This window comes from Plodia interpunctella, chromosome 5, assembly GCF_027563975.2.
Source record: "Plodia interpunctella isolate USDA-ARS_2022_Savannah chromosome 5, ilPloInte3.2, whole genome shotgun sequence".
NCBI lineage: Eukaryota > Metazoa > Arthropoda > Insecta > Lepidoptera > Pyralidae > Plodia > Plodia interpunctella.
Genome location: NC_071298.1, coordinates 6,279,957 through 6,302,947, shown reverse-complemented (window position 1 = coordinate 6,302,947; position 22,991 = coordinate 6,279,957). Strand labels below are relative to the sequence as shown.

The window sequence follows — 22,991 nt, the reverse complement described above, 5'->3', positions numbered from 1 at the left end:
TCCGTGTCCAAAATCATTCTTGCACTGGATACACTAATAAAAAAAAATATAAATAGAAAACTTACAAATACCTACCACAGCAGATTGTATACATAATATTTACTGGCAAAAACAAAGCGGACATGCGAGCGGCGGGCGATATGCAACATAGGCGTTGGTACTGTGAATTAGACGTGATTAGATCGCCAACAGTGCTTGGCCTCGGTTCAAAACCAAAAAGCAAAAAAATAAATACAATAGGAATTGTGTTCCATATTCTCACAAATATTGCTCTACACTGTCTGACCAATTGTTGCTTCGTGTGTCTAATATAACTAACATCAGGAATAAATGCACACCTTTCATTACTTGTTCACTTGACAGAAACCCAAAATGCCCTTTAACTCCCGACTACAAAAAGGGAGTTATAAGTTTAAAATGTCTTTGTATTTGTATGCCTGTCCGTGGCATCGTATATACATCCAAACGGCTGAAACTATTCTGATAAAGGTTTTTTTGTTCAATTACGCCAAAAACTGCAGTTGGTTTCTTAAATTTTTTATTTATTTTTTCTCAATATTCTAATTGTGTATCAACATTTTCAGACCCGCGCATCCCAGAGACAGGAGCGCAGGCGAACAAGTCCAACTATGGGCCAGACGAGTGTTGCTACTGGTACTGCGAGGGCCGGCTGTGCTACCGCTGCGAGGCGCGGCTGAGCGAGACCCTGCGGCCGGACGCGGAGCGCTGTCCGGCGGTGGACGAGCGCGTGCCCACCTGCTCCGTGCCGTACCAGGCGCCGGCAGCCGGCACCCGACCGCCGGTCTCACATCCCGCGCTCCTCGCAGCGGCGCTCCTCTTTGTGCTCGCCGCGCAGTCTCGGACTCACTGGACAGCGTCCACGCCTCTAGTGAATGTGCGCGGTTCGAGGTTATAGTTTTACGTTAACGTGCGTCGCACCCTCACATCCGCGATCGCTGGCCTGCGATCTGAACTTCTATTAGTGCTGTACTTATGATAATAAATTACGCGCGGTTACGAGTTCGATGATCTAAGCGATTCGCGGCGCCGGAGCGCAGGGCTCCGCCCCCGCGAGTGCCTAGGCGTATAGACTATAAGTTGATATTTGTGTCCGAATGTTTGATACACCCAAATTATAGAAACACCAAATGTCTGGAATTATTACTTATGCATTTATCTCGTAAGCGCTGTTTGCCGACGTTCCGGCCAGTATGTTTAGTAATGTTTTCGGCACAAATCGTAAACGAACTACACTTAAAATTTTGTGTCATGTGAAGATGTTATGTATATTTTAAATTTAACTCTATTTTACATCACTAACAGGATATTAACTTTCAGATTTCATTTGGATTGATTTTATCATGGCATTATGTTTGTTGGCATTGATTTGTAGTATTTTAGTTTAACAGTAAAAAATCTCTGGAACGAATACACCATAATAGATTCGATGAGTTTGTTTAAGAAGTATGTGATACAATACATTAGAGCTCTGCAAGTCTAAACTAACTTGATAAAATTATATAAGTAATAGTCGTACATCAATAGCAGATCATTTTCAATATGTCATGAAAAAGTAATTGTTCATAATTATAACATGCTTATAAAATTTTTATTCTTTTACTATAGTAATATTATCAATCGGAATCGGTTCTTAGAGAATTATTTTCATATTGCATTACAAGCGGAGGGGACGACGAGAGACTGGCAGAGAGAAGTTTCGGAAAATGACACTAGAAAGCGCTGGTTTGACGCGGCACAGCTAATGCCCCTCCGTCAGCGGAATCGCCTAATAGCTGGTCTATATTTAATATTGACTAAAGTAACATAGGATTAAATAAAAGTAGTTGTTGTTTTGTAAGTATTTAAGCATGATTAATGCATATAATGAAAATTATATGTAAATATCCGTCTTATGAACTATCATCAAATAATATTGCAGATGTAACATGGTTGAAAATGATTTTTATATAAATTGATTTTATATATATTATTGTACAATTGTATATCGAGTCAAGTGTATTATGAAACAACTTTCAATATGGGCATTGTCGGTCTCATATGTATGTTATAGGTGACATATTATATTTGTTAATTTTTCTTTTGTTTAAAAAATAATTGTAGAAGTGTCGTTGAACATTATGTGATCGAAAACAAATATAATTAATGGTTATTAAGACTTTATTGAATGGACATTTGTTGAGATATTGTCCTCGGGCGAGGATGTAGTTGTTGTATTCAAATGATAAATGATAATAATATTAAGTAAGTTATTTTTTACGTTTTTATCGTGTACATAATGTCAAACGGTTTGTTGTTTCCACTCCCATACTTGAAGTCACCGAAGGTGCTAAAGGTCTATTACTGCTTTTTAAATATTTTCATTGTTGACTTCCATCTGTGTGTCTGTCTGTGAGATGATGGAAGTGCTATCTCTGCCCTAGATACAGGGTACAACATGAAACTTTCTGTGTCGCCATCATATCACTGCAGACGTTTGTTTCTCTCAAGTTCTGTGCTGTCATATGACGGTCCACTTCTATCTCTATTTAAGTATACAACACTTAGTATAACTGTCAGCTGTGGTAGAACATGGGTAAAAATTCTGAGTTTCGCTAACTTCTGTATTCAACCGGCGAATAGTGATAATAGGTGATAGTTAATTATATGTCACGAACCGCAATCAAATTCATATTCAAATATGGATTTTGAAAATATGATTCTAAAATCGAGGTCGATGTTGTTTCAATCGAATATCAAATTCGATCGTGATCCCTAGTGCCTTCACTTTCCATGAAGTGAACGCATCACACGACAGAACCAAGAAAGAATACCACGCAATCGGTTTATTAACAATATGGTTCCATCCGAGTAAGCAATGAATTTTTTATTTTATGCTAAGTCTTACATTTCTTCACATTGTCTTGAAATTTTTACATTCATATTTCAAAGAGTTGAATATTGAGAATCATAGTGATAGTCTCTTCAAGAGAATTTAAGGTAGGTATTAGGGTTCGGATTGTCTACAATAAAGTTCAGAGTGGATTGTTTGCAATTGTACCATAAATAGATGCATTATAAAGTAAATAAAATTAATATAAACTCATGGATAATTACAATTTTTTTGTAAAGGATATTTGCTGTTTTATATTTAATTTAGTAAACAAATGAGAGTACGTAATAGGTAAATCGCCAAGTTTAATCAAAATTTTAATTATAATTACATATTCACCAATTACATATATATTTATTTATTACTGGAACATCAGCCACCAGTAAACTAGTCTCACAATGAATACTCATTAAGCTCGCCACGAAGCTATTATAACTATTTTTACACATTTACGTGTATCTATATATAAGTTAATTATCAAGGTGTCTAAAATTTAGTAATAGAGATTGAATTACTAGAACATAATTGGAACAATTACAAGCACTCGTTAAAACTTACACATTGACCGTGCATTTCTTCTTTGTGGGTGTTTATGCTCTACACTCTTGATATCTTCAATTGTTCACTATTCTATACTAGAGTAGATGATAAAAGACCAAAGGAGAGGAGTTCGGTTCGAATGTTGTTTATACATACATACTTACAGCATCATTCAATTCTGTCATTTTTTATTATATATTAATTCACATCGTAGATTCGGAATTGCGTCGTGCTAGAAATAAATCGGTGAGAATGTTGCATGTAAATGTATTTATACTTGCATAAACTAAAATCAAGTTGACAACAATGGCACTGACAAAATATTCTTATTGAGCCGCTAAAGGTGTAATAAAATTGTTTTCGTAGGGACACAAAGTTAGCAATAAATAATTCGTAGTAACTACTGATTAATCACTTAGAATTCACACGTTATCCATGAGTCGTACTCGCTGTCAGCGAATTCCGAGCCGGTGGAGAGCGCCTCGACGAATGGCGCGGCGTGGCGTGGCGCGGCGTGGCGTGACGTGGCGACACTCCACCGCTCGCCACACGTCACGCACACACGCCTAATCCCCTAGATGTAGTCACAACGGTGTATTTTATTGATATTTCGTTGAACGTTTGGTGATAGTGTGTACATTATGTTTTTGAATAATATACGTATGTTTTGATGTACATAAATAAAGTGTAAATGTTTAACGCACAAATAAATATGAACAAAGAAAAGCTGATTATGTAAAGCAGTGTACGAAAACTTATGTATTTAGCTGTAACTATAACTGGAAAGTAATCGATTAGGAATACGAACTTAGGATTTTCAGTACTCCGTCTGCTGCCGAAATCGTGTACTAGTTTGATTTTCATTTCGTTGTTTGTAAAGACTCAGTTGATGTTTGACGGTTTCGTTAGTTGCATACTCAGCGAGTCTTGGTGGCATCGATTTTCATTGTAAATTAATCAATAATGAGGGAATTAACTAGATGTACTGTTTGGTATCTTAAGGTTTATGTCCTCCATGATAGTCTAACACATTTAACTGTCACATGCACGCACAAACGCAGGAAAGCGCTTTCGGGGTCGTCCATCGTCGTGTCAGTTCTCCACAGTAAAGTAGTAGTACAGTAATCAATATAGAATAATGTAAGCAAAACACCAAATATTAGCCTTCTACGTACAACAATATGTGAAATAATGTGTAATTAACAAAAACAAACATGTCCGCGATCATGTTGATGTTGATATTTTTATACAGTACATTATTTTCATTTTTATAAGTATTCTAATGCTGGAAAAACGTTGCAACTGTCAAAGTGTAAGGCTATTTCATCTGTGGTATTAAAGGTATAGTATGCTCGATAACAGTAATCTTATATGCCAGAATTAAACTAATATTGGCAAATTTTAATACCACTCCGCTTTGAACAAAGAATAAAGGCGCGGCCTATCCACGAATCAATGCAGAACCGTACGTGCAGTGCGTCCATTTCGTCAATTCAAAAAAGTTAAACCTATTTAAAACGATGGAGCGGTAACGCTCTGCGTCGACGAAAAGCTCTTTGAAGCGCGTTAAGACCACGCACAAATGAATGCGGACTTTATGGAGTAGTTAATGGTTAACACTCTTCGAATACTTTTAATACACTTTATGAGCAGATCATCATTCATAGTCTGGACTTAAAAATCTATTTCAACGAAAATCATTATATTTTACTATTTGCCAAATACCTTTAACAGTGAACAGAACATTCAGGTTCATTAGTATATTTATAACTAAAAAATTCAGTTTTTGATAGTATACATTTACGAATATCTGTCGAAGCCATTTTGAACAAAAATACCTATAATAGAGTACTTCGAGTGCGTGTACTTCATGTAATGTCAGTGTTATTATATTTATGTTACTCCTTATTTATTAACTTAAAATTTACCTCAGCGATATGCAATCTTGTGTATGTACGCGGATACAAGTGAAATTGAATTTACTACTTATAAATATTTTACTAGCCTAAATTGAGCTGCGGATGTATCCTCGCACGTGCACTCTAATGAGAGTGGTCTGAGTGAGAGAAGTGACGACATACCACAATAGTATTACATGGCCTTCAATTTTACCAATATTTAGTGGAAGTGGATTAGTGACTTAAGATACAATTGATATGTGTTAAAAGTCTTATGAAAAATCAAATACATTATAAGTAAATACTATTTGGTGCGTTATTTCAAACCGACACATAATTAAGTACCTAGGCATTAATGGTCCATCATTAAACCCCGAAAGTTACTGTTATACCTGTCTTATTTCTAATTATTGGAATTCTTTAGATTATTTTTATTATATAGAGATTTACAACGCTTTTATTTTAGTGTATATTTGAGACAGAAATTTAGAAAAATCTAACATTTGGCTCAAGTTCTATTTATATTAAGCAAGTGCCTGGTTTGTGCTTGCCTTTGCTCCGGTAACCAAGCGTCGGAGGAAATCTACTATTTAGATAAATAAAAAGGATATGACATCGTGTAATCTATTACAGGATATGGGCTGTAACATGATACGACTAGTTAGTTACATAGCTGAATAACGGATTTTTCTAAATTCTGCAGCATATTTAATTCAAGTGTCTGTTCATAAATTAGTATAAATATAATGTATGTAATTAGTGTTATTTCCATTTGAATATAAATGTTTTGTGTTAATTTGATAGAGTTCTGTTGGACCTAGATTCGAGTTGTAGCCCAGCCATCGTCATGCCATGCGTTTAGTTATTCCCGAAGAGCACTCTTACGGAACATTTTATGCTGGACAAACTAAACAGAAAATCCATTTGTGGTTGGCGTGATTGAATTTTTTTAGGTGGTGGTTCTCGAAGATTGCGTTGATCCAATTATTCCTAATGAGTTCTAGATCATATAAATATATGATTACGAGGACTTACGGCATTATGTTCCAAATGTTTGTTTCTTTTTAATATCAAGTATAATAAATGCACTATTGAAAAAAAAATATTAAAAATATCGAATTGTTCAAAGAAACGCATGGACGTATTTTTAAAGTATATAAATAATATCATTAAAGATGCCTAATTCATAGTGAGAGGTAGCGTAGTGTAAATCTTATAATAATTACAACCGTAAGCACAAGTCGGCGGCGACTAGTGCGGCGCCGGCAAACACTGCCACAGCACGCGGGGCTCAGATATATTGATATGATCTAGGATGTGTCGTAGGTGTTTCTCGAGTAGTGATCGTGTAATAAGTCTTATGTTACGCCTTCTAAATCTAAATTATTATAATTCTGTAAGTGTGCGGCGCGACCGGCACGGGCGGCAGGGGTCCATGTGGCGTGGCGTACGCTACGCCTGGCTACGGCGTAGCACTGGCGTAGCGCGCGCTCCTGGCCGCTACGAGCCAACCCCGCGACCGCACGTAGACATCGTTCGACACTCGAATTAAGATTAATCACATTCGAATAAGTAGACAGGTTTTGAAATTTAATATTATTTGCATTTTCCTAAGAGTTAGAACGATTGAGACAGTAGGTCGCCCGACCGTGTTATGATGAATTGTGGAGATGTTTATTAAAAAATTCGTTTATGAAAATGGAATAAAAACGAAAAATATTGTCATATAAACTTGTAATTACTAACTTAAGAGGAATTATTGGAGAACCAGAAAAACGTTAAATAAACCGATTAAAATAAAAGATTGTTTATTATTTCAAAGTGGATATCCCTTATAGGAAGTCTGACAGTAAAAGTCATATTTAGTTTGTTTAAATATTTTAATACAAAAACTTCGCTTACGTCAATATCACACTCGAACTTACTTCATCTATTTATAATAAGTATAAAAACTATGACTTCGAATTAAATTATTATCGTTCTCGCAACAGTATAAAAAGACACATTCGTCATCACAGCAGTGCATTCGCTATACACAATATATCGAACGCAGACAGGCATACAACACACGATCACAGTCGGTGACGCGGTCCAGGCCGGAGCGGGCCGGAGTGCGGGGCGGGGAGCGGGGCGGCGGGCGGCCGGTGTCAGCTCAGCCGCTAGACGCGGGAGGTCAGCCGCGAGAGCGCTGCCACCAGCGCCACCGCTAGCGACAACCGCACTCCCCCCGCGCCGCTATCTCTCCCGCCTGTTGATTCCTCCCCATCTGTGTATACACATATACATCAAATATTAACATTGAACAAACAAACTGGAGACGGCGTGCAAGGGTGCCAAGTGTGGATAGACTGATGTTTAGTGGACAGGACAACATAGATTAGACAATTGATCGATTACATCACATACAAAATTATAACAAAGTGATGTCCAAGCAAATGATGATTTAACTTTGATTCGATATTAAAACAAAAAGTGATTGAAATAAAAATGTAATCAAACGAAACCTACAGAAGTGGGAGAGTGTAGTCGCGGCGGAGGAAGTACCCTCCTAACGTAAGGCTGCGGCTCGGAGCCGCCACTCAACCCACACTACAGTCTAGCCCCGCCTGACTGATGGCTGACCACTGAAAAATGAACTTGCCTTTAGCAAGAATTCTTAAGTCACCGCAACCGGTCCCGAATGTGCAAACTAAATACTCTACACCAGTTCTGATTATATACTATTTACATAATAAAGGAAAGTTCATATAACGCTACATATATATTTATATGAACATGCATAGATTTTAAGAAAATTATATATTTTCCGATATTGGAATAATGTATTTATTCAAAAACTTGAGTGTACGATGTATTATTTACATTTATATCTGTTTATAATTACTTATTTTAAAATTACTCCATGCATCAAACTTTGTGTTAGTTACATTTACGTAAAACTATTTTAACTAATTCAATATCTAGTATATTAAAACAGTTCTAAAATTAGATATCTGAATACAGTGCTTCCATTACAACATGATATGTGCAACGGTTAAAATGATATAATTTTTAACAACTCTTACGTAAAAGCGGCTCCTTGTCTATATATTGAACTCGATTATTTTACGCTTCAGGGTATCTAAAAAACCGACCAGACTTTTAACAAAATAATCTAACTCTACTCCATAAACCATCTCCGTGTGAAAATTTTGCCAAAATATTACTCTATTAAACTATTTACTACGAATGATTATGATGAGATTATGTGCTTATTCTATGTTAATATGTGTAAAGTAATAGCAGGCGTTAGCGTGAATGAGGGAAGCATAAGCAAGCCGAACTACCATGCCAAGGTGAATGAAGTACAACGTACAGACAGCGTGGACAAGCCCGCCGGTACTAAAATCACCGCTTATGTTATAATCTCACTGGTATTCGCATATATTCTCCTAGAAACTAATTGAGTCTTTGTTCTTTATGCAATTCTCTATGTACAATATTCAGGAACTGTCCGCGGAGGCTATTTCCTGAACCAGAAGAATGACCTGGGAGCGGATGATTTTACACCTAGAAAAAAACACACACAAATGGAAACGTGGACATTTCCCGTAAACCGTGTTTCACACAGACAACAAGGATTAACATATATGTATGTTGTTGAATGCGTGCCACTTAGTTACTATCTTTGATGTGCAATATTTGAACAGTCCAAACATGGAAAACACTGATATTGCTAAAAATAATTCACCATGGCCACTAACAAATTTGTAAGAATTCTTTATTGGTCTAAGTTTAAAAAAAACTTTGCATACCTATATCTCTACTAGATTAATATACCTATATTAATTAACCCAGGTCAGTGAGATTTATTTAACAATTTTGCTAGTTAAGCCATATGACATAAAAATCCAACTAGTAGTGGTAGACTAAAGTGATTAAGTGCAAGTGCAGATTTTAATTTACTTGCTGCAAAACAAAATTATTTTTTTCCAAATACTTAAATAAAACCGTGAATTAACTAAGGTATATATTTTGTAACTCCTAATAATACTGTTCTTAAAAATTTAAGCATCATCTTTAAAAACTTTGAACTCAAATGAAAATCTGAACAAAGTAGAGTTTTAGTAATGCTAATAAAAAAAATAGTCAAGTGGAAAATTCGATGAGCTAAAATTTTATAAGACAGTAGGTAGGTATGTTCAGGCGCCCAGAAGCCGCAAGACGCGAGGATCCGTCCCCCCTCCGCCACTGCAGCTGCCACCAAATAAAGACCATCCAAATTTAATTTATTTGAAGCAAGCATTATTTTTGCATGCTTGGCTTACACCATGCGCTCTCTTATATCATTTGAACATACACTGCCATCTTAATTTAGTTTTTTTTTGTACCAACACTTAAATGGCCAGTATCCTCAAATGACATGGATTGTTATTATTTTTGTTAGTGATTGTTAGTGGGTTTAGTTTTCAAAGCGAAAAGATTTATTATTAGTTTTATTGTTAGCTGCAATAATTAGTAGTAAATAATTAAAACAATAGTGAAATCGAAATTAGGGTATGTAACTTGGGTTATAATACATTGATGAAATATAGATAATCAACAATATTTTATATCACAAGCTAATTTAATATTATGAGAATGAATAAATAATAATATGATTAAATAACTGATATTCTGAAGAACCATCTTTACGCAGTTCTTATACGGAATAGCCAAATGAAAATCTTAAAAATAATGGTAATTAATTTAATGTAACCGAAACCAAACAATCAAAACCTACAAAACACAAAAACAGAAATGGACTAAACTAATAGACAAAGAGTTGACAGGAAGAACAGAAACAAAGAGACATGGAATAGCGGAGTCGGCAACGGATGGTGACGTCCCTCTGCAGACTTTCAATGAGGTAGCTGGAGACTTTAACAGAGACCATCAAACCGCACAAAGTTAAAACTATTGAGGTAGACAACACAGTTTGTCTTTTTTATTATTTCCATTTAGTTATAAAGTATGTATTACTCTTTTAATAAAAGCACATTTTCAGAATATAGTTAGGTATACAGCAAGCTAGATTGAAGTTTTAATTTATAATATTACTCATTCAAAAGATTTGATCAATTAAATATTTACTATTATAGAAATGTTGTTACAAAATCTAGTTGTTTTTAAAATAGTTCACATTATCAATTATACACTTCTTTAATTCGATTTACGATTCTCTCGATGGCATTTTTTTTTGCTAGGTCTCGACCTCCTAAGCTACCATTCTGGGCCTGAACATACCTGCGTCGAAAATGATATCGCCGACATCGTCCTCGTCGGGCGAGTTGGTGTAGGCAGCGTAGCGCGAGTTACCTCCAACGGTGCCGCGCGGCGCGCTGCTGCAGCCGAGCCACCAGAACGCGGTGGACCGTGGGAACGCGGGGTTGTCTGTGTCAACCTAAAAAAAAGCAAGTTTTAATCAGGTAATATAAGGTAGTAAATAGTTTTAAATATCTAAAGACATAATATTTTATATACTTTTTAGCTTTTAATCGATTTATAGCTTGATTTTAAATCGTAATGTTTGAAATAAAAACATAAAATATGATATTAATAAAAGAAGTACTTACGCTAAATGCTCTATCATTAAACCTCCAATAGGAACCTCCTTTAAAGAAATATGTGTATCCATTTGTGTATTGTAAGGCAGCATCAATATTGTCCGGAATGCCCTCCCAGTTTGAAATGGGCTTAGGGTAGGTGGCCTTGACTGGCGGCCGCTTCGTGGGGTCAAACCTCCAAAATTTAGAGCCTTTGTAGAAGTAGATCTTGCCATTGCCAGACCAGACCAAGGCAGCGTCTAAATTATCAGGAATGCCACTGAAACCTGAAAATACGATTATTTATGCAAAATCGCAAATAAACTATAGAAGTTCTCTATGTGAGACATTAAAATGTACTTCACCTACACTATAATGAAAATGATTAATAAGCTACCTTCGCTGATATCTTTCGGGTAGTCTCCATCCATCTTCTGTCCGTTGTACCTCCAGTACTTGGAGCCCTTGAAGAAGTAAGTCTTGCCGTTCTTGTAGGTGAAGGCAGCGTCGATGTTGCCAGGCAAGCCAGGCCAAGCGCGGGAGATCAGACGAGGGTAGCCAGATGCTACGCCGTCTTCAGTTAGTCTCCAGTAGTTTTCTCCTATAATTCAAATTTAATTACTGTTATGTACCTAATGGAATCACCGGAGAATGGAATTGCAATGACTCCAGTTACAAGTTTCCACATGTTACTACGATGTTTTATTTGCTATTACTAATGGTACGAGTAGTTATCTAATAAATGTTCTCTTACTATACATAGGTAGGTACTAGGTAATACACTTTTTACAATCTCTGCAGCTAGATGGGTTATTACACTGGAAATCCCTGGCCTGAAGGTCGAAAATCATCGTTTTTCAGATTGACCTGGATCTTGTTTGTTTACCTATAATGAATGTGTTATAAAATATAGTATCTATCATGGCGCGAAGACAAGCTGTGTGATTTGCTTTCAAAAAACCTCAAGATGTTTCAGCTTACCCTTGAATATGAATGTAGAACCATCGGCACCATTGAAGATGGTATCAAACTTGGGGTCAGCACAGAGTGCGGGATCCTCGGCGGAAGGCCGCGGCGTGTTGGGGGCCGGCGCGGGCGCAGACCCTCCACCGATATCCGTTTGGGTTTTACGGCCGTACAACGCCTGTCGAGATAAGAAAATTTGTGTTACATTTGCATTTACACAATAATGTATTGAGTAGTTTATATCTATAATGACAATAGTGGTACGGTTTATAGAACTTTTCATGTATTTAATCCTACTCCCTACTAATACTCTAGGAAAATTCGAGAGTTTGTTTATGAAGATGTAAGTGAGAGAGTGTAATATTTGTTACTCAATCACGTGAAATTGTCATAAATTGTGACTACATTTTGTATATTGGAGAACTATAATAAAATCCTTGCATCTAATAGCATCATTTCTTGGTATTTTTTAGCTTTCGTTGTAAATTAAAATAATTCGATATATATGTGATGGTGGGGTTAAAAAGCCGGGATCGTCCCCTTTTTCTGAAAATTTCACAAAGGGTGAAGGCGTGGTACAGTTAGTGTGACATAACTAGTTGTTCGCCGCGTACTTAGATTTCGCGAACACAATAAATTTTTTATTAGTTTTTACAAAATTGTGAATATTTCAAAATCTACTTAACCGATTTTGATGCCCCACGAATTTAAAAATTCTATTGACAGATCCTACATACCTTTTAAATTTCATCAAAATCAGACCAACGGTTCGTAAGTTATCCCGTTACAAACATACATACAATAAATGTATTTTTGCCCCAAGTTGACTTTACCTGAATACCCTGGACGTCGTCCTGGTCGAGCTGGAAGGCAGGGTCATAGCCCCGGTAGAAGGGGGCCATCAGCGCGGACCGCACGTCGCTGTGGGAGAGACCCAGGGAATGGCCGAACTCGTGGGCAGCCACCTGTGGCACAATAACGTGTTTAAAGACTTTTTATTCCGAAAAAGTCATCATGAAATTAGTTTAGGGATGTTAATTTCGCTTAAAATTTGATGTTTAAAGGTTTTTCACATATGAAATTATTTTTATACTACACTATTATTGTAATGAAAATTGTCTAAAATTTATGCTTTCAGGGTTCGAGTGCCGTGTAATGCGTAATGTAATGGCGTGTAATGTAATGCGTGAAGCTTGTTTTATATGGTACACGTCACAACTCCATACAAATACACATAAGTACGCATTACTCATTTAGTACCTCTGTTTCATCTGCACTGGCCTGAAGGTTTTATGGTAGTCGTGTTTACATTCATTTGACTTTTCAGATAACCTACAATTACTTTAAGGGTATTGTACCTGAAATAAGTTAGTCCCTCTTTTGGAGTTGATGGTCCAGGTTTCAGCATCATCAAAATGCGCGTCACCGCCATAAACCTGCAAAGCGAAAACATGAACTCAGTACAAAGTTAATATTTAGTTTAGCTATCAAATACAAAACAAAGACTTTGAATCACTGTACAAACATAACTACGATTTACTCATATTCATATACTACATACAACTAATAATGTATTGTAGGTCAGACAGGTAACAAAAGGAAATTGTTAAATAAGGTCCTCATGTCAACGATCTTTTAAGTAACTACCTATATTTATTTTGGAATTAGTAAGGTACAATTACAATTTTAGTAACAAAAAAAGCCTTATCTGAATAACAACGATGACGTAATGGCAGTTTCACCGTTTATTAGAGCTAACGCTTTACTTCCGCCTTTACTTTCTATGCAAATTATTTCATTGAATGAAAATAACAGAGCACAAATAATAAAGTGTTACAACATTTTAAACTATTTGCTAGTACTATCGCTTTTATTTTATTTGCTAACTATTCGGGGAAATTTCCTATGAACATATACTTATGTAATTAATGTTACTTACAGGGAAATAAGCATGGGCCAGGGTGCCTCCAGGTCCGTCAAATGGGTCACCATCTCCGTGCTCACCCGTCTCGAATCTATACACATTAAAATAATTTTATGCAAAGGTCTACAAATAATATACATGTGTTACTAGAAATAATATATGTCTACAAACATAAAATTTGATAGTTGTTTGTAACATTTTAACAAAAAATTTATTAACTTTCTCTTTAACTCATTCAACTATGATCATTCAGATTGGAAGCCATGATTTTTTAAGGTTAGATTTATTGAGCAATTAGTAGACCACAACATCAATTTGTTTTATTATGACCTTCTGACTCGTTTTCTTTTTATGTATACATAGTTAACAAATTATCTTGGTAATTTTGTATAATTTGTGATAAAAAATAAGAAAATGTTATCAACTACACATATTACATAATTTGTGTTGTTGGATTTTAAACATATAATAATTTGTGTTGTAAGTTTTGACGGCGGAAGTATTATTGCAAACTACTTAATAAAAGAACTTTAAAAGATTAAACCGGCTTCAATATTATTTTAAATAATAATATTTACACACCTAATTTCAATATGAACTTGTCCGGAGCGCTTCTGTGTGAAAGTCAAATCGGTGTAGTCGGACCAGACGGAGAACGCTTTGGCGAGCTCCAAGTCAACGTCGGCGTGGTTCAGTCTTGACGGGTACTTGGCTATCCTGTACGTCAGGTTCTTGATGCGCCATCTGGATCCTGCAAAATTGGTCATCTGTCAATTATTCTATACTAAAGTTTTTACCTAAAAACAAACAAAATTTCACACTCACGTTGTGATCTGACAGCCAGCGATGCTGAAGACCGTTAACCTGGCATTTAGCGTATGAATGGAAGAAAGGAAACTTGTCAACTATTATTTACTTGCCTTGCAGCGCGTATCTCTTGGCACGACTCTCTCCGAAGCCTACTTTGTCTCTCACGCCACACCTAGGCATCGCCATCACCTTTTTCGTCTCTTCGTCTAATTCGCCTGAAAAATAGAAATGGAAGTTTTAAACCAATCTCAAAATGGTTGTTAATTCAATTAATTAATATCTAATTATATTTAATAGCTGTGCTGTAATAATGAAATTGTGTCATTATATTTTAATTAATACAACAATATCACAACATATTAATTTATAACTAATTAACATTTAAATTTATACCTACAATAATTATCACATCATTTATTAATGTAAAAACAAACGCAACACGTGTTCTTATATTTAGCAATCATGCAGAATCAGAACATTGTTTTATTTTTCCCTAGGTATATATTTAAATCGATTAACTACTTAATTTGGTCAAATAAATTTTACAATGACGTCTATTATGTAGGAGGCACACCATGGCAGTTTTTGCAGTGTATAAGGAAGTAATTACGCAATCCCATCGAACGTACCGCAGGCGGAAAACCATGAATAAACAGGAACAACGCCTATAGGCGACGCGGCCATTGATTGCTGCTTCATGTCACTATGACAAATTCAAATAATAATCCTTAATTAAATGTATGCTTCATACGTACTGGACATTTACATCACATATTACAAGCTATATCCAACGAAATATTTAAAAGTTAGTGAAGTTATATTACTTAGTTATGCATACACTGTTATAAAATTTTAATAAATAATTACTAAAATATATATATGAAGAAAAGTGAGCGTTGATTACGTGTATCAGTTAAGGTATCTAATTTGTCCCAAGTTCTCACTCACAGTTTCAAACTAACCCGTGCACTTACGATGAATAATGTATATTTGCGTCCACTGCATTATATGCTTATATAATACGTTCAGGTATGGACATTGGAGACCAATAAACTACTTCTCATCTCTAATCACGTAGTATTAAGACGATTTGATTCCACTCACATAAATGTATGGTGGTTAAGTCTGTTGTGGGTCGAAGTACCTAGTTTTGCATTGTCAATGTATGGACATGATGGCTATGAGAGCTATGAGAACACGTCAGGGCCGCTCAATTGCAGTGTATGAACAGGAGATGTTAGTTTTTATATCAAAATGATAGAACTGTTCAATGTACTATGCAAGGTCAGAGTACACTGCCATTAGTTACGTCAACTGTGGTAATTCAAGAAATGCATCATCACTCATGTCAGTCATGTCATGTTGTATTCTATCTTCCTGAATTGTAATTTTTAATGACCTACTTGTTACTCTTCGCAGCTTAGTTCCCGTGACTATTTTGGGATAAAAGGTATCCTATACACAGTTCCAAATTATATTCTATACGTGCACCGTGTCTCTTCGACTTTACGGTTGTTGTCAAAGTCGTACCTGTTGTGTTCAGTCCAGCGAAGCTCTGGAATTCAGCAACAGCTTTTCGGAATAAACTCTCATCAATGATATGCCCACTTGTGGGATTCCGTATTTTAGGGCTTAGGTATCCAAATTTATCTAGGTACATCTGAAACAAAAAGATAAAATATTTAAAAAATAGAAAAAAATTGTACTGTAAATTTTTTTTTAACAAAGTCATTCATAGAATAAGATGTATGAGAGAGAGATGCAAACTACAATTGACATTTAAAAACTAATAAAAAGAGCCTATAAATATAATAAATAATCAATAAGTTCCTATATATTTATGGGAATACTATAATTATAATAATTCATTATTTTATCATGGCATAATAATATCTTCGTACTAGAAGAAATAAAAGATAATGAATATTTTATGTTTTTATGCAATGTGTTTGCCTATGATGCGATATACACTTGATTTTATTGTTATTTATTCTCGTCTTCACATTATTATGTAATTATTATAGGTATTATTAATCAAATGACTAAAGCTCTATGTAATAAATATTTAAGACGTAAGAAATGTATAGGTATATCTGCTTCCTCATATTTTACTTTATTTCTGATTATAAATTATCGCTACTTAAGTTTCAGGGTTTGATTTATCAAATATGAAGAGTGATGTGTCAGTCAAAAATTTTGTAAAGGAAACGGACTGCAGAAGTTGCCATTGATTCCACATAAATAATATAAAAACCTACCATATAATTCAATACCTATCTTCATTTAAACTGAATATAAAATACAACAGTAGAAAAAAATCTGTACATTGATTATATTTACATAAAAACAAAATTAGGCAATAGAGTCATATGTTCTCAGTTTCTCTGCATGTCCGTATGTCTGTTGGTCTGTTCGCACACGCTAATCTCTGGAACTACTGTACGGATTCGAATGAAACTTTTTTTATATACATATAACTATTAAGCCTGGGTATAAATGATTTTGAAAACTGGAACACCTATGATGGAGAACTATACTATAGGAAATATAGAAATGACGGCTTGACAAAAGTTGTTCAGTCTGATGAGCATTTTCTATTGAGGTATAAGAATCGAAGATCTTGAATACCTGATGCAGACCTATAACGGTCCAGCTAAACTATATAAATATGAAAGTGAAAGTGTGTTTGTTTGTTTGAGGTAATTTTTGGTGTATAGATAGTTAGAGAGCTGAAGTGTCATAGGGTACTAGTGTCATGTCATAGGGTCTTGCCGCGGGCAACTAGTTACAAATAAAATTTTTTTAGAACGCAATTATAGCCACACTGTTAAAATACGTGTGTAAGAACGGATAGAAGTTGATTCAAATTACTAATCTCACTCCACTCACTTCCTGGATTATTTATAATTCTTCGTATGACATGGGTCCAAGCAGTAAAGGTTTACGCTCTCTTTTATCTCTGGTACATGATATTATCTTGCAGCGTCGCAAGGTTAGCCACCCATTGTTTATTGTCAACCTCTTTGATAAGGATAACACTGCGACGTAACGCCGTGTCATGCATGTGCCTGTGATACATTTTCTTAATCGCTCGTAATTTAATTTATTAACTTAGGTTGGTACTTGGCAAAACAATTTACATGTTTTATTAGCGATGTTTTTGATACCACAAAACGATTTCGTTTATGATCTGATCTGATTTGGAATGATAATCTCTAAAACAGAAAAGTCTACGAGGTATGTTGACCTAAAGAGGTCTCTTCCCGTCTTTGTACGCCTACCTTTTCTATCCTTGTCATCAATTCGATGTAAAAATACTGATAATTATTATGATTGTTGAATACGTAGAGAATAAGTAAGATACGATACACCCATGTAAAAATTCATAATGTATATAAATAAATACGCAATAAGATAAAAAATGGCTAAAGAATATTTTTTTTACAAAGATACAAAGAAACCATATATAAAATATTTAGAACTAAGGTCTCACGACATGGGAATTGAAAACATGAGTAACCTTGTGTATTAGTATCGGCAAAGGCGGTGCACTCGCGTGCGCCGCATTGCAATGTGCGCATACGCAGCAATGTTGGCCGCTTTTCTTTGTTTCCACCGGCAGCCAGTAATACTCACACACCGTCAATAGCACTGCTATGTTCGTCTGCCAGTCAACACCCCCAAAAGTCCATGACTTGTATTGTTTATTCAAGGCTGACTGGTGATATATGAAACATATATTTTCTTTACACGAGTTTTCAAGTTTTTTTTTGTGTTTGTCCAATAGTGATTCATATCTGATACATATTTTGTAAGGAGATATTGCACTTTACGATGACCCTTTAGCACATAACTATGTATTTTATTTACCCATTTATACGTAAAATATCTTGACCAAACAAAAAAGTCCGCGGTGCCTGGCACATATCAAGTGTTTTGGATATTGTTCCACATAAGTGTACTTGTACCTTCCCACACACGTTTGTGTATTGATATATATTTATATAATATTGTAAGTGTATATATAATATTGTAAGTATTGGATATATTATATTTTCTCGACTTCGTCCTTCGCTTACGATTTTACTTTGCATCAATTTCTGAGCGTAATGTCCAGTTTATTTTATCAGTGCTCTTTCAGCATAAAATTTTACAAATGAAACCTTAAGTAAACAAGTTTACAAAAATTACATTTTGGCCAAAAGCTTTCATTGTCGTCAGAGAGATCTTGCGACATTTAACGCCTGACATAAAACCTATGTCTGTTGAGGAGTGCCCACATTGGAAGCCGATCCTGGGTGCACCAACAGGTCAGGCTTATCATAATAATGCATTGTCATGAAAACTGAAGCGAAGTGGGAAATTTCAACTCTGTAGGCTAACTGGAATTAGGAGAAATCTGTAAATTCTCACAATAAACATGCCTAAGTATAAAAATGCTTAACTAATATCAAAAACATGTAGTGTAACTTATAAATTTCAAGTTGTCAATGACTAATGCCTGGGAATTTGAGATTTGGGCGAGCCGCGGCGGGCGTTGACATCCGTTGCCGCTGAACCTCCGATTGTGTGCTAAATCGCAAATATATGTGAATTACTCTTCTGGTTACCACAATAAATGCCCAATACTCATTTAAGTTCGGAATTAAACAAAAGAATTAATTTGTTGCGAAAATAAAAATTATAAAAGAAGAATTAAAAGTGTTATAACATCCCGTTTTACACATGAATGCAAACGGTAAGTAAGATAATGTGAGGATCGCTTTTGGAACCAATTATGTCTGCAGTTAAATAACAAAATTCGTAAAGGCGTATCGGGGTCAGTATGCTCCTATAACGGTAGGAGGCTGGGTCGAGATCGCGTCAACACAAATCGCTTCAGGCTACAAGCGCTCTAAAGACCTAGTATGTAAATTTTTGTGCTTTCGGAGGTAGGTACTCAATAACTTAAGAAATATATTTTTAAAATCTAACTTGTTAAATATTCTTGAAATGTTAAGTTTGATACCAAAAATACATAAATGAAAACTCTTTTTGTGTGCACACACGGTGTAAATAGGTAAATATGATATTTGTTATATATTTGTGTGTAAATAAATAATAGTCATGAACATCGTATTTTCATGACTATTATTCATAATTAAAAAAACATTCCAATGCCAGCAAATTAGGTTAAGTGGTCGTTATAAACATAAAACCTAGCTATTCGTAACAGCCATATAATGAATAATACATATTTAAGAGCAGGTGGATGTATTATGGTGTATTGCTCGTGCTCTGTACTCCGTGTAAGGCACTTTCTCTGCTTACTTCCATTGATTGTGCTTTATTTATTTTATGAGTTAACAGTTGATTCACACAGTTGATTAATTAATACTAAGGTAAAACCGTACTTTATTTAACTGATTTTCTAAATTTAACTGATTTACTAGTTGTATCATATATAAATGTTTATACCGCAAGTTGCATTTAATTAATGTAAAACAATGATAATTCCAATATAATCATTACAAATTCTTCATTCAGCATCGAAAATTATTTAGATTTTATTTGATACAATAGAACAGCTGATTTATTTTTCACGATTTTGTCGCGGTTCCCATCGAGAAGTTGTTCAATAACATAATTTTACTGAATGGTAACACGCAACATAGCTTTATTGTAAAAATTAGTTTATTAGGTAAAATGAAAATATTACGTAGATACACGTAGATAAACATATACTAGTATGATCACAAAGCTATTATGTGTTTAAACGATTACATGTAAGCCATGCGGGCACAGGTAATGACACCTTCAATTGTGATTGCGTTGGTACATCACTATTGTGTATTGGATAACTGACTTTGGCCACAATTTACATGGCCGACGTGGGTCACCGGTTGTTCATTCAAAGCAACTTGAATTTTACGTGAATCCTCTCCTAATTTAAGATAGTAAAGCTTATTTATGGTCTGACAACTAGGGATGCCGACGACCGTGCGAAATGGAGACGTAAAAGTAGGAAAGCGGACCGGATTACTGTGGAAGTAACCAGGAAAACGTTCAGTTTAAAATTAGTTTATTTATATATTAAAGCCGAAGAAATATTTTAAAAGTTAGACAATAAATTCATAAGCTTAACGTAGAGACTCGATAATGATAGGAAAGGTGACCACACCGTTGACAACTTTGAAAATGTTAGGAATACAAAAGCTTATATTGGGTATACGTTATTGGTACGAAAATCGAAAAAAATAGCCAAGTCACAACTGATACAACATAACTCTCTAACAATGGGTTAATTAAAGTTCCTCATTCCGAGCTGCATCACCGGTGGCTTAATAGGTGTTGTTGTTAAATACGATTTGACCTATGTCACGCAACATTGTTCCTAGAAGTACATCTGGTCTAGACGATCACTCCGATATGCCTTACTGAGAATACTGGCACGTGTAAGTATGTGTGTGCTTCCTTCTATCTCCATAACTTGACGTATACTATTTATTATTGACCATAATTTTCATTGTCTTATATTTCACACAATGATTTACAGAAAAGGAAAAGATTCTTCTTTCTCTTAATTTATAAAACTGAGAGTTATGTAAGCTTTTATAGAAATTTTGATAAATTAATTATATTCAGGTAAAGCGATAGAAAATTGATATTTATTTATGGTCAGATTAAATTTATGGTCAACTATGTGCATATCTGCAATAATAATGACATCTTCACAATGTATTGTGGAAAAATAACTGTTCTATGTCAATTACCAGTTGCAAAACAAACTTAATTGAATTAATTAATCCATCTTCACGACATGTTTACTAGATCAGTATTTTTCTTCGCTCGTGGCTTAACCTATACGTTACTTATAATGGACTAATTTATGGTGTATCGGTATCACGCAATTGCATATAAGTGTTACATTACGGCCACGTTCCGACGCAGGCGCAGGTACATACCTGAGGGGTGACAGATTTCGATGCTGCGCCATTATCTACTCGTGGACTTGATTACTTCGTCTTTTCACGTGGCGTAATTGGTTCACCTATTGATATGAATATCCTTTACTGCGCACTTTCGTAGTTAATGATTTCAGTGCTTTTGTTTCTCGATTACGACGTGCACAATTTGATTTGTACGATCGGAGATACACGGTATTCCAATAAATTATTTTTTACTTAGAATATTCATAGAGCAGCATTGTTTACGGCGTCAATAAACATGTATGTAACCACTAATGGATCGGTAGTTTTATCCTGTCGTAATTGCAAACTGTTTAATAAGTTAATGACGCTAGCTGGAGAACGTGAGTAGTTTCAGGAATGTTCATCGATTGCCGCAACTAAATAAACATATAATGGAATTCTAATGTCAGGAATAAAATGAGCCGCAGTGATTTATAGCCTTATGTTTAATTTGTGACAACGCGGTAAATAGGTAACCGTACCTATTCTGCTTCCACAAAATGTACAAAAATAGAAATGATTAAATCGGTTTTAACAAACAAATAAAGACATAGGTACATACGATATGATTAAGTATATCAGTAAATGATGAACTTAGTAGATATTTATTATTATAGAATGCTCACGAGATTAGACTATCCAGGACGTTTGGAAAGTGCCGTATTTGGTTACATGTGTGATAAATCCACAACATAAACATCTCGTTAATTTTGTATGAAAGGGTAACAAAAATCCATTCAATCAAATAATACCAGTAGGTATCTAGTTAGAGCTTATATTTTGCAATTCTTAAATTGCGCTATGGTTTCGTGTTTGGTAACTATTCTATGAGTTCTAAATATGATCATAGGTAAATTAACTAACTAAGGTATTTGACCACATGTACCGGTAGCCGTTGCCGCAGCGAAGCTGAGACAGCCTCCAGTCAGTCAGCAGCTTATTCAACACACGCGCATCGGATAATTGTCCCCGCAATTACTTACAATTACGTTGTGATTGTCAAAAGATTAAAATAGAATCTATCGCGTGTGAACCACCACTTTTCCGCTGTAGAATGTAGAAAATTAATATTTTTTCATTATTGTTAGTAAAGCGATTGAGCCCTTTGTCCGTCAGCCTCACGTTTGTCACGTGGACGAGAGCACATTGTCTCACATTTAAACTTTGAGCTGATTGCTTGCCAATCATCAGAAGTTACACGTGCCGTGTACCTTGAGATCTTCTGTATTTAAACTAAATACGGTAGGTATTTAGGCTTAACTGCAGCTTTAAGGAAACTTACAGTTTCCTTAAACTTGTTAAGAAGGTAACATTCATACATTCATCGTCTTATCTATCATACCTAACACATTATGATCTGAGCCGTTAAAGCTCGACATAATTACTTCTACCAGAAAATGATATTGCATAAATATTAATCGATGGATGATTTTTTGACTTTGACATTCA

At 35.2% G+C, this 22,991-nt stretch overlaps 2 protein-coding genes across 12 annotated transcripts in view; one reads left to right on the top strand and one right to left on the bottom strand.

Moving 5' to 3' along the window:
* Mid1 overlaps positions 1 to 6,431 on the top strand; it is a 42,787-nt gene extending 36,356 nt beyond the window's left edge. The window contains exon 3 of the mRNA XM_053745884.1: positions 585 to 6,431. Within this exon, the coding sequence (XP_053601859.1) occupies positions 585 to 916 (332 nt within the window). The 3' untranslated portion in view covers positions 917 to 6,431. The remainder of the gene's footprint in view (positions 1 to 584) is intronic.
* A 758-nt stretch (positions 6,432 to 7,189) lies between these two features.
* Mmp1 (Matrix metalloproteinase 1) overlaps positions 7,190 to 22,991 on the bottom strand; it is a 30,257-nt gene continuing 14,455 nt past the window's right edge. For 2 of the 11 annotated variants that reach the window (XM_053745867.2, XM_053745868.2), the window contains exons 3-13: positions 16,123 to 16,252; positions 14,703 to 14,807; positions 14,365 to 14,533; positions 13,798 to 13,873; positions 13,217 to 13,294; positions 12,692 to 12,823; positions 11,874 to 12,036; positions 11,290 to 11,493; positions 10,923 to 11,179; positions 10,594 to 10,750; positions 7,190 to 7,594 (exon numbers count right to left, since the gene is read on the bottom strand). In XM_053745867.2, the coding sequence (XP_053601842.1) occupies positions 7,488 to 7,594; positions 10,594 to 10,750; positions 10,923 to 11,179; positions 11,290 to 11,493; positions 11,874 to 12,036; positions 12,692 to 12,823; positions 13,217 to 13,294; positions 13,798 to 13,873; positions 14,365 to 14,533; positions 14,703 to 14,807; positions 16,123 to 16,252 (1,578 nt within the window). In that variant the 3' untranslated portion in view covers positions 7,190 to 7,487. Of the gene's footprint in view, positions 7,595 to 7,836; positions 7,953 to 8,393; positions 8,450 to 8,683; positions 8,878 to 10,593; positions 10,751 to 10,922; positions 11,180 to 11,289; positions 11,494 to 11,873; positions 12,037 to 12,691; positions 12,824 to 13,216; positions 13,295 to 13,797; positions 13,874 to 14,364; positions 14,534 to 14,702; positions 14,808 to 16,122; positions 16,253 to 22,991 lie in introns of those variants that run through there. The other 9 variants (XR_008404746.2, XR_008404751.2, XR_008404749.2 and 6 more) reach the window with 9 other exon arrangements.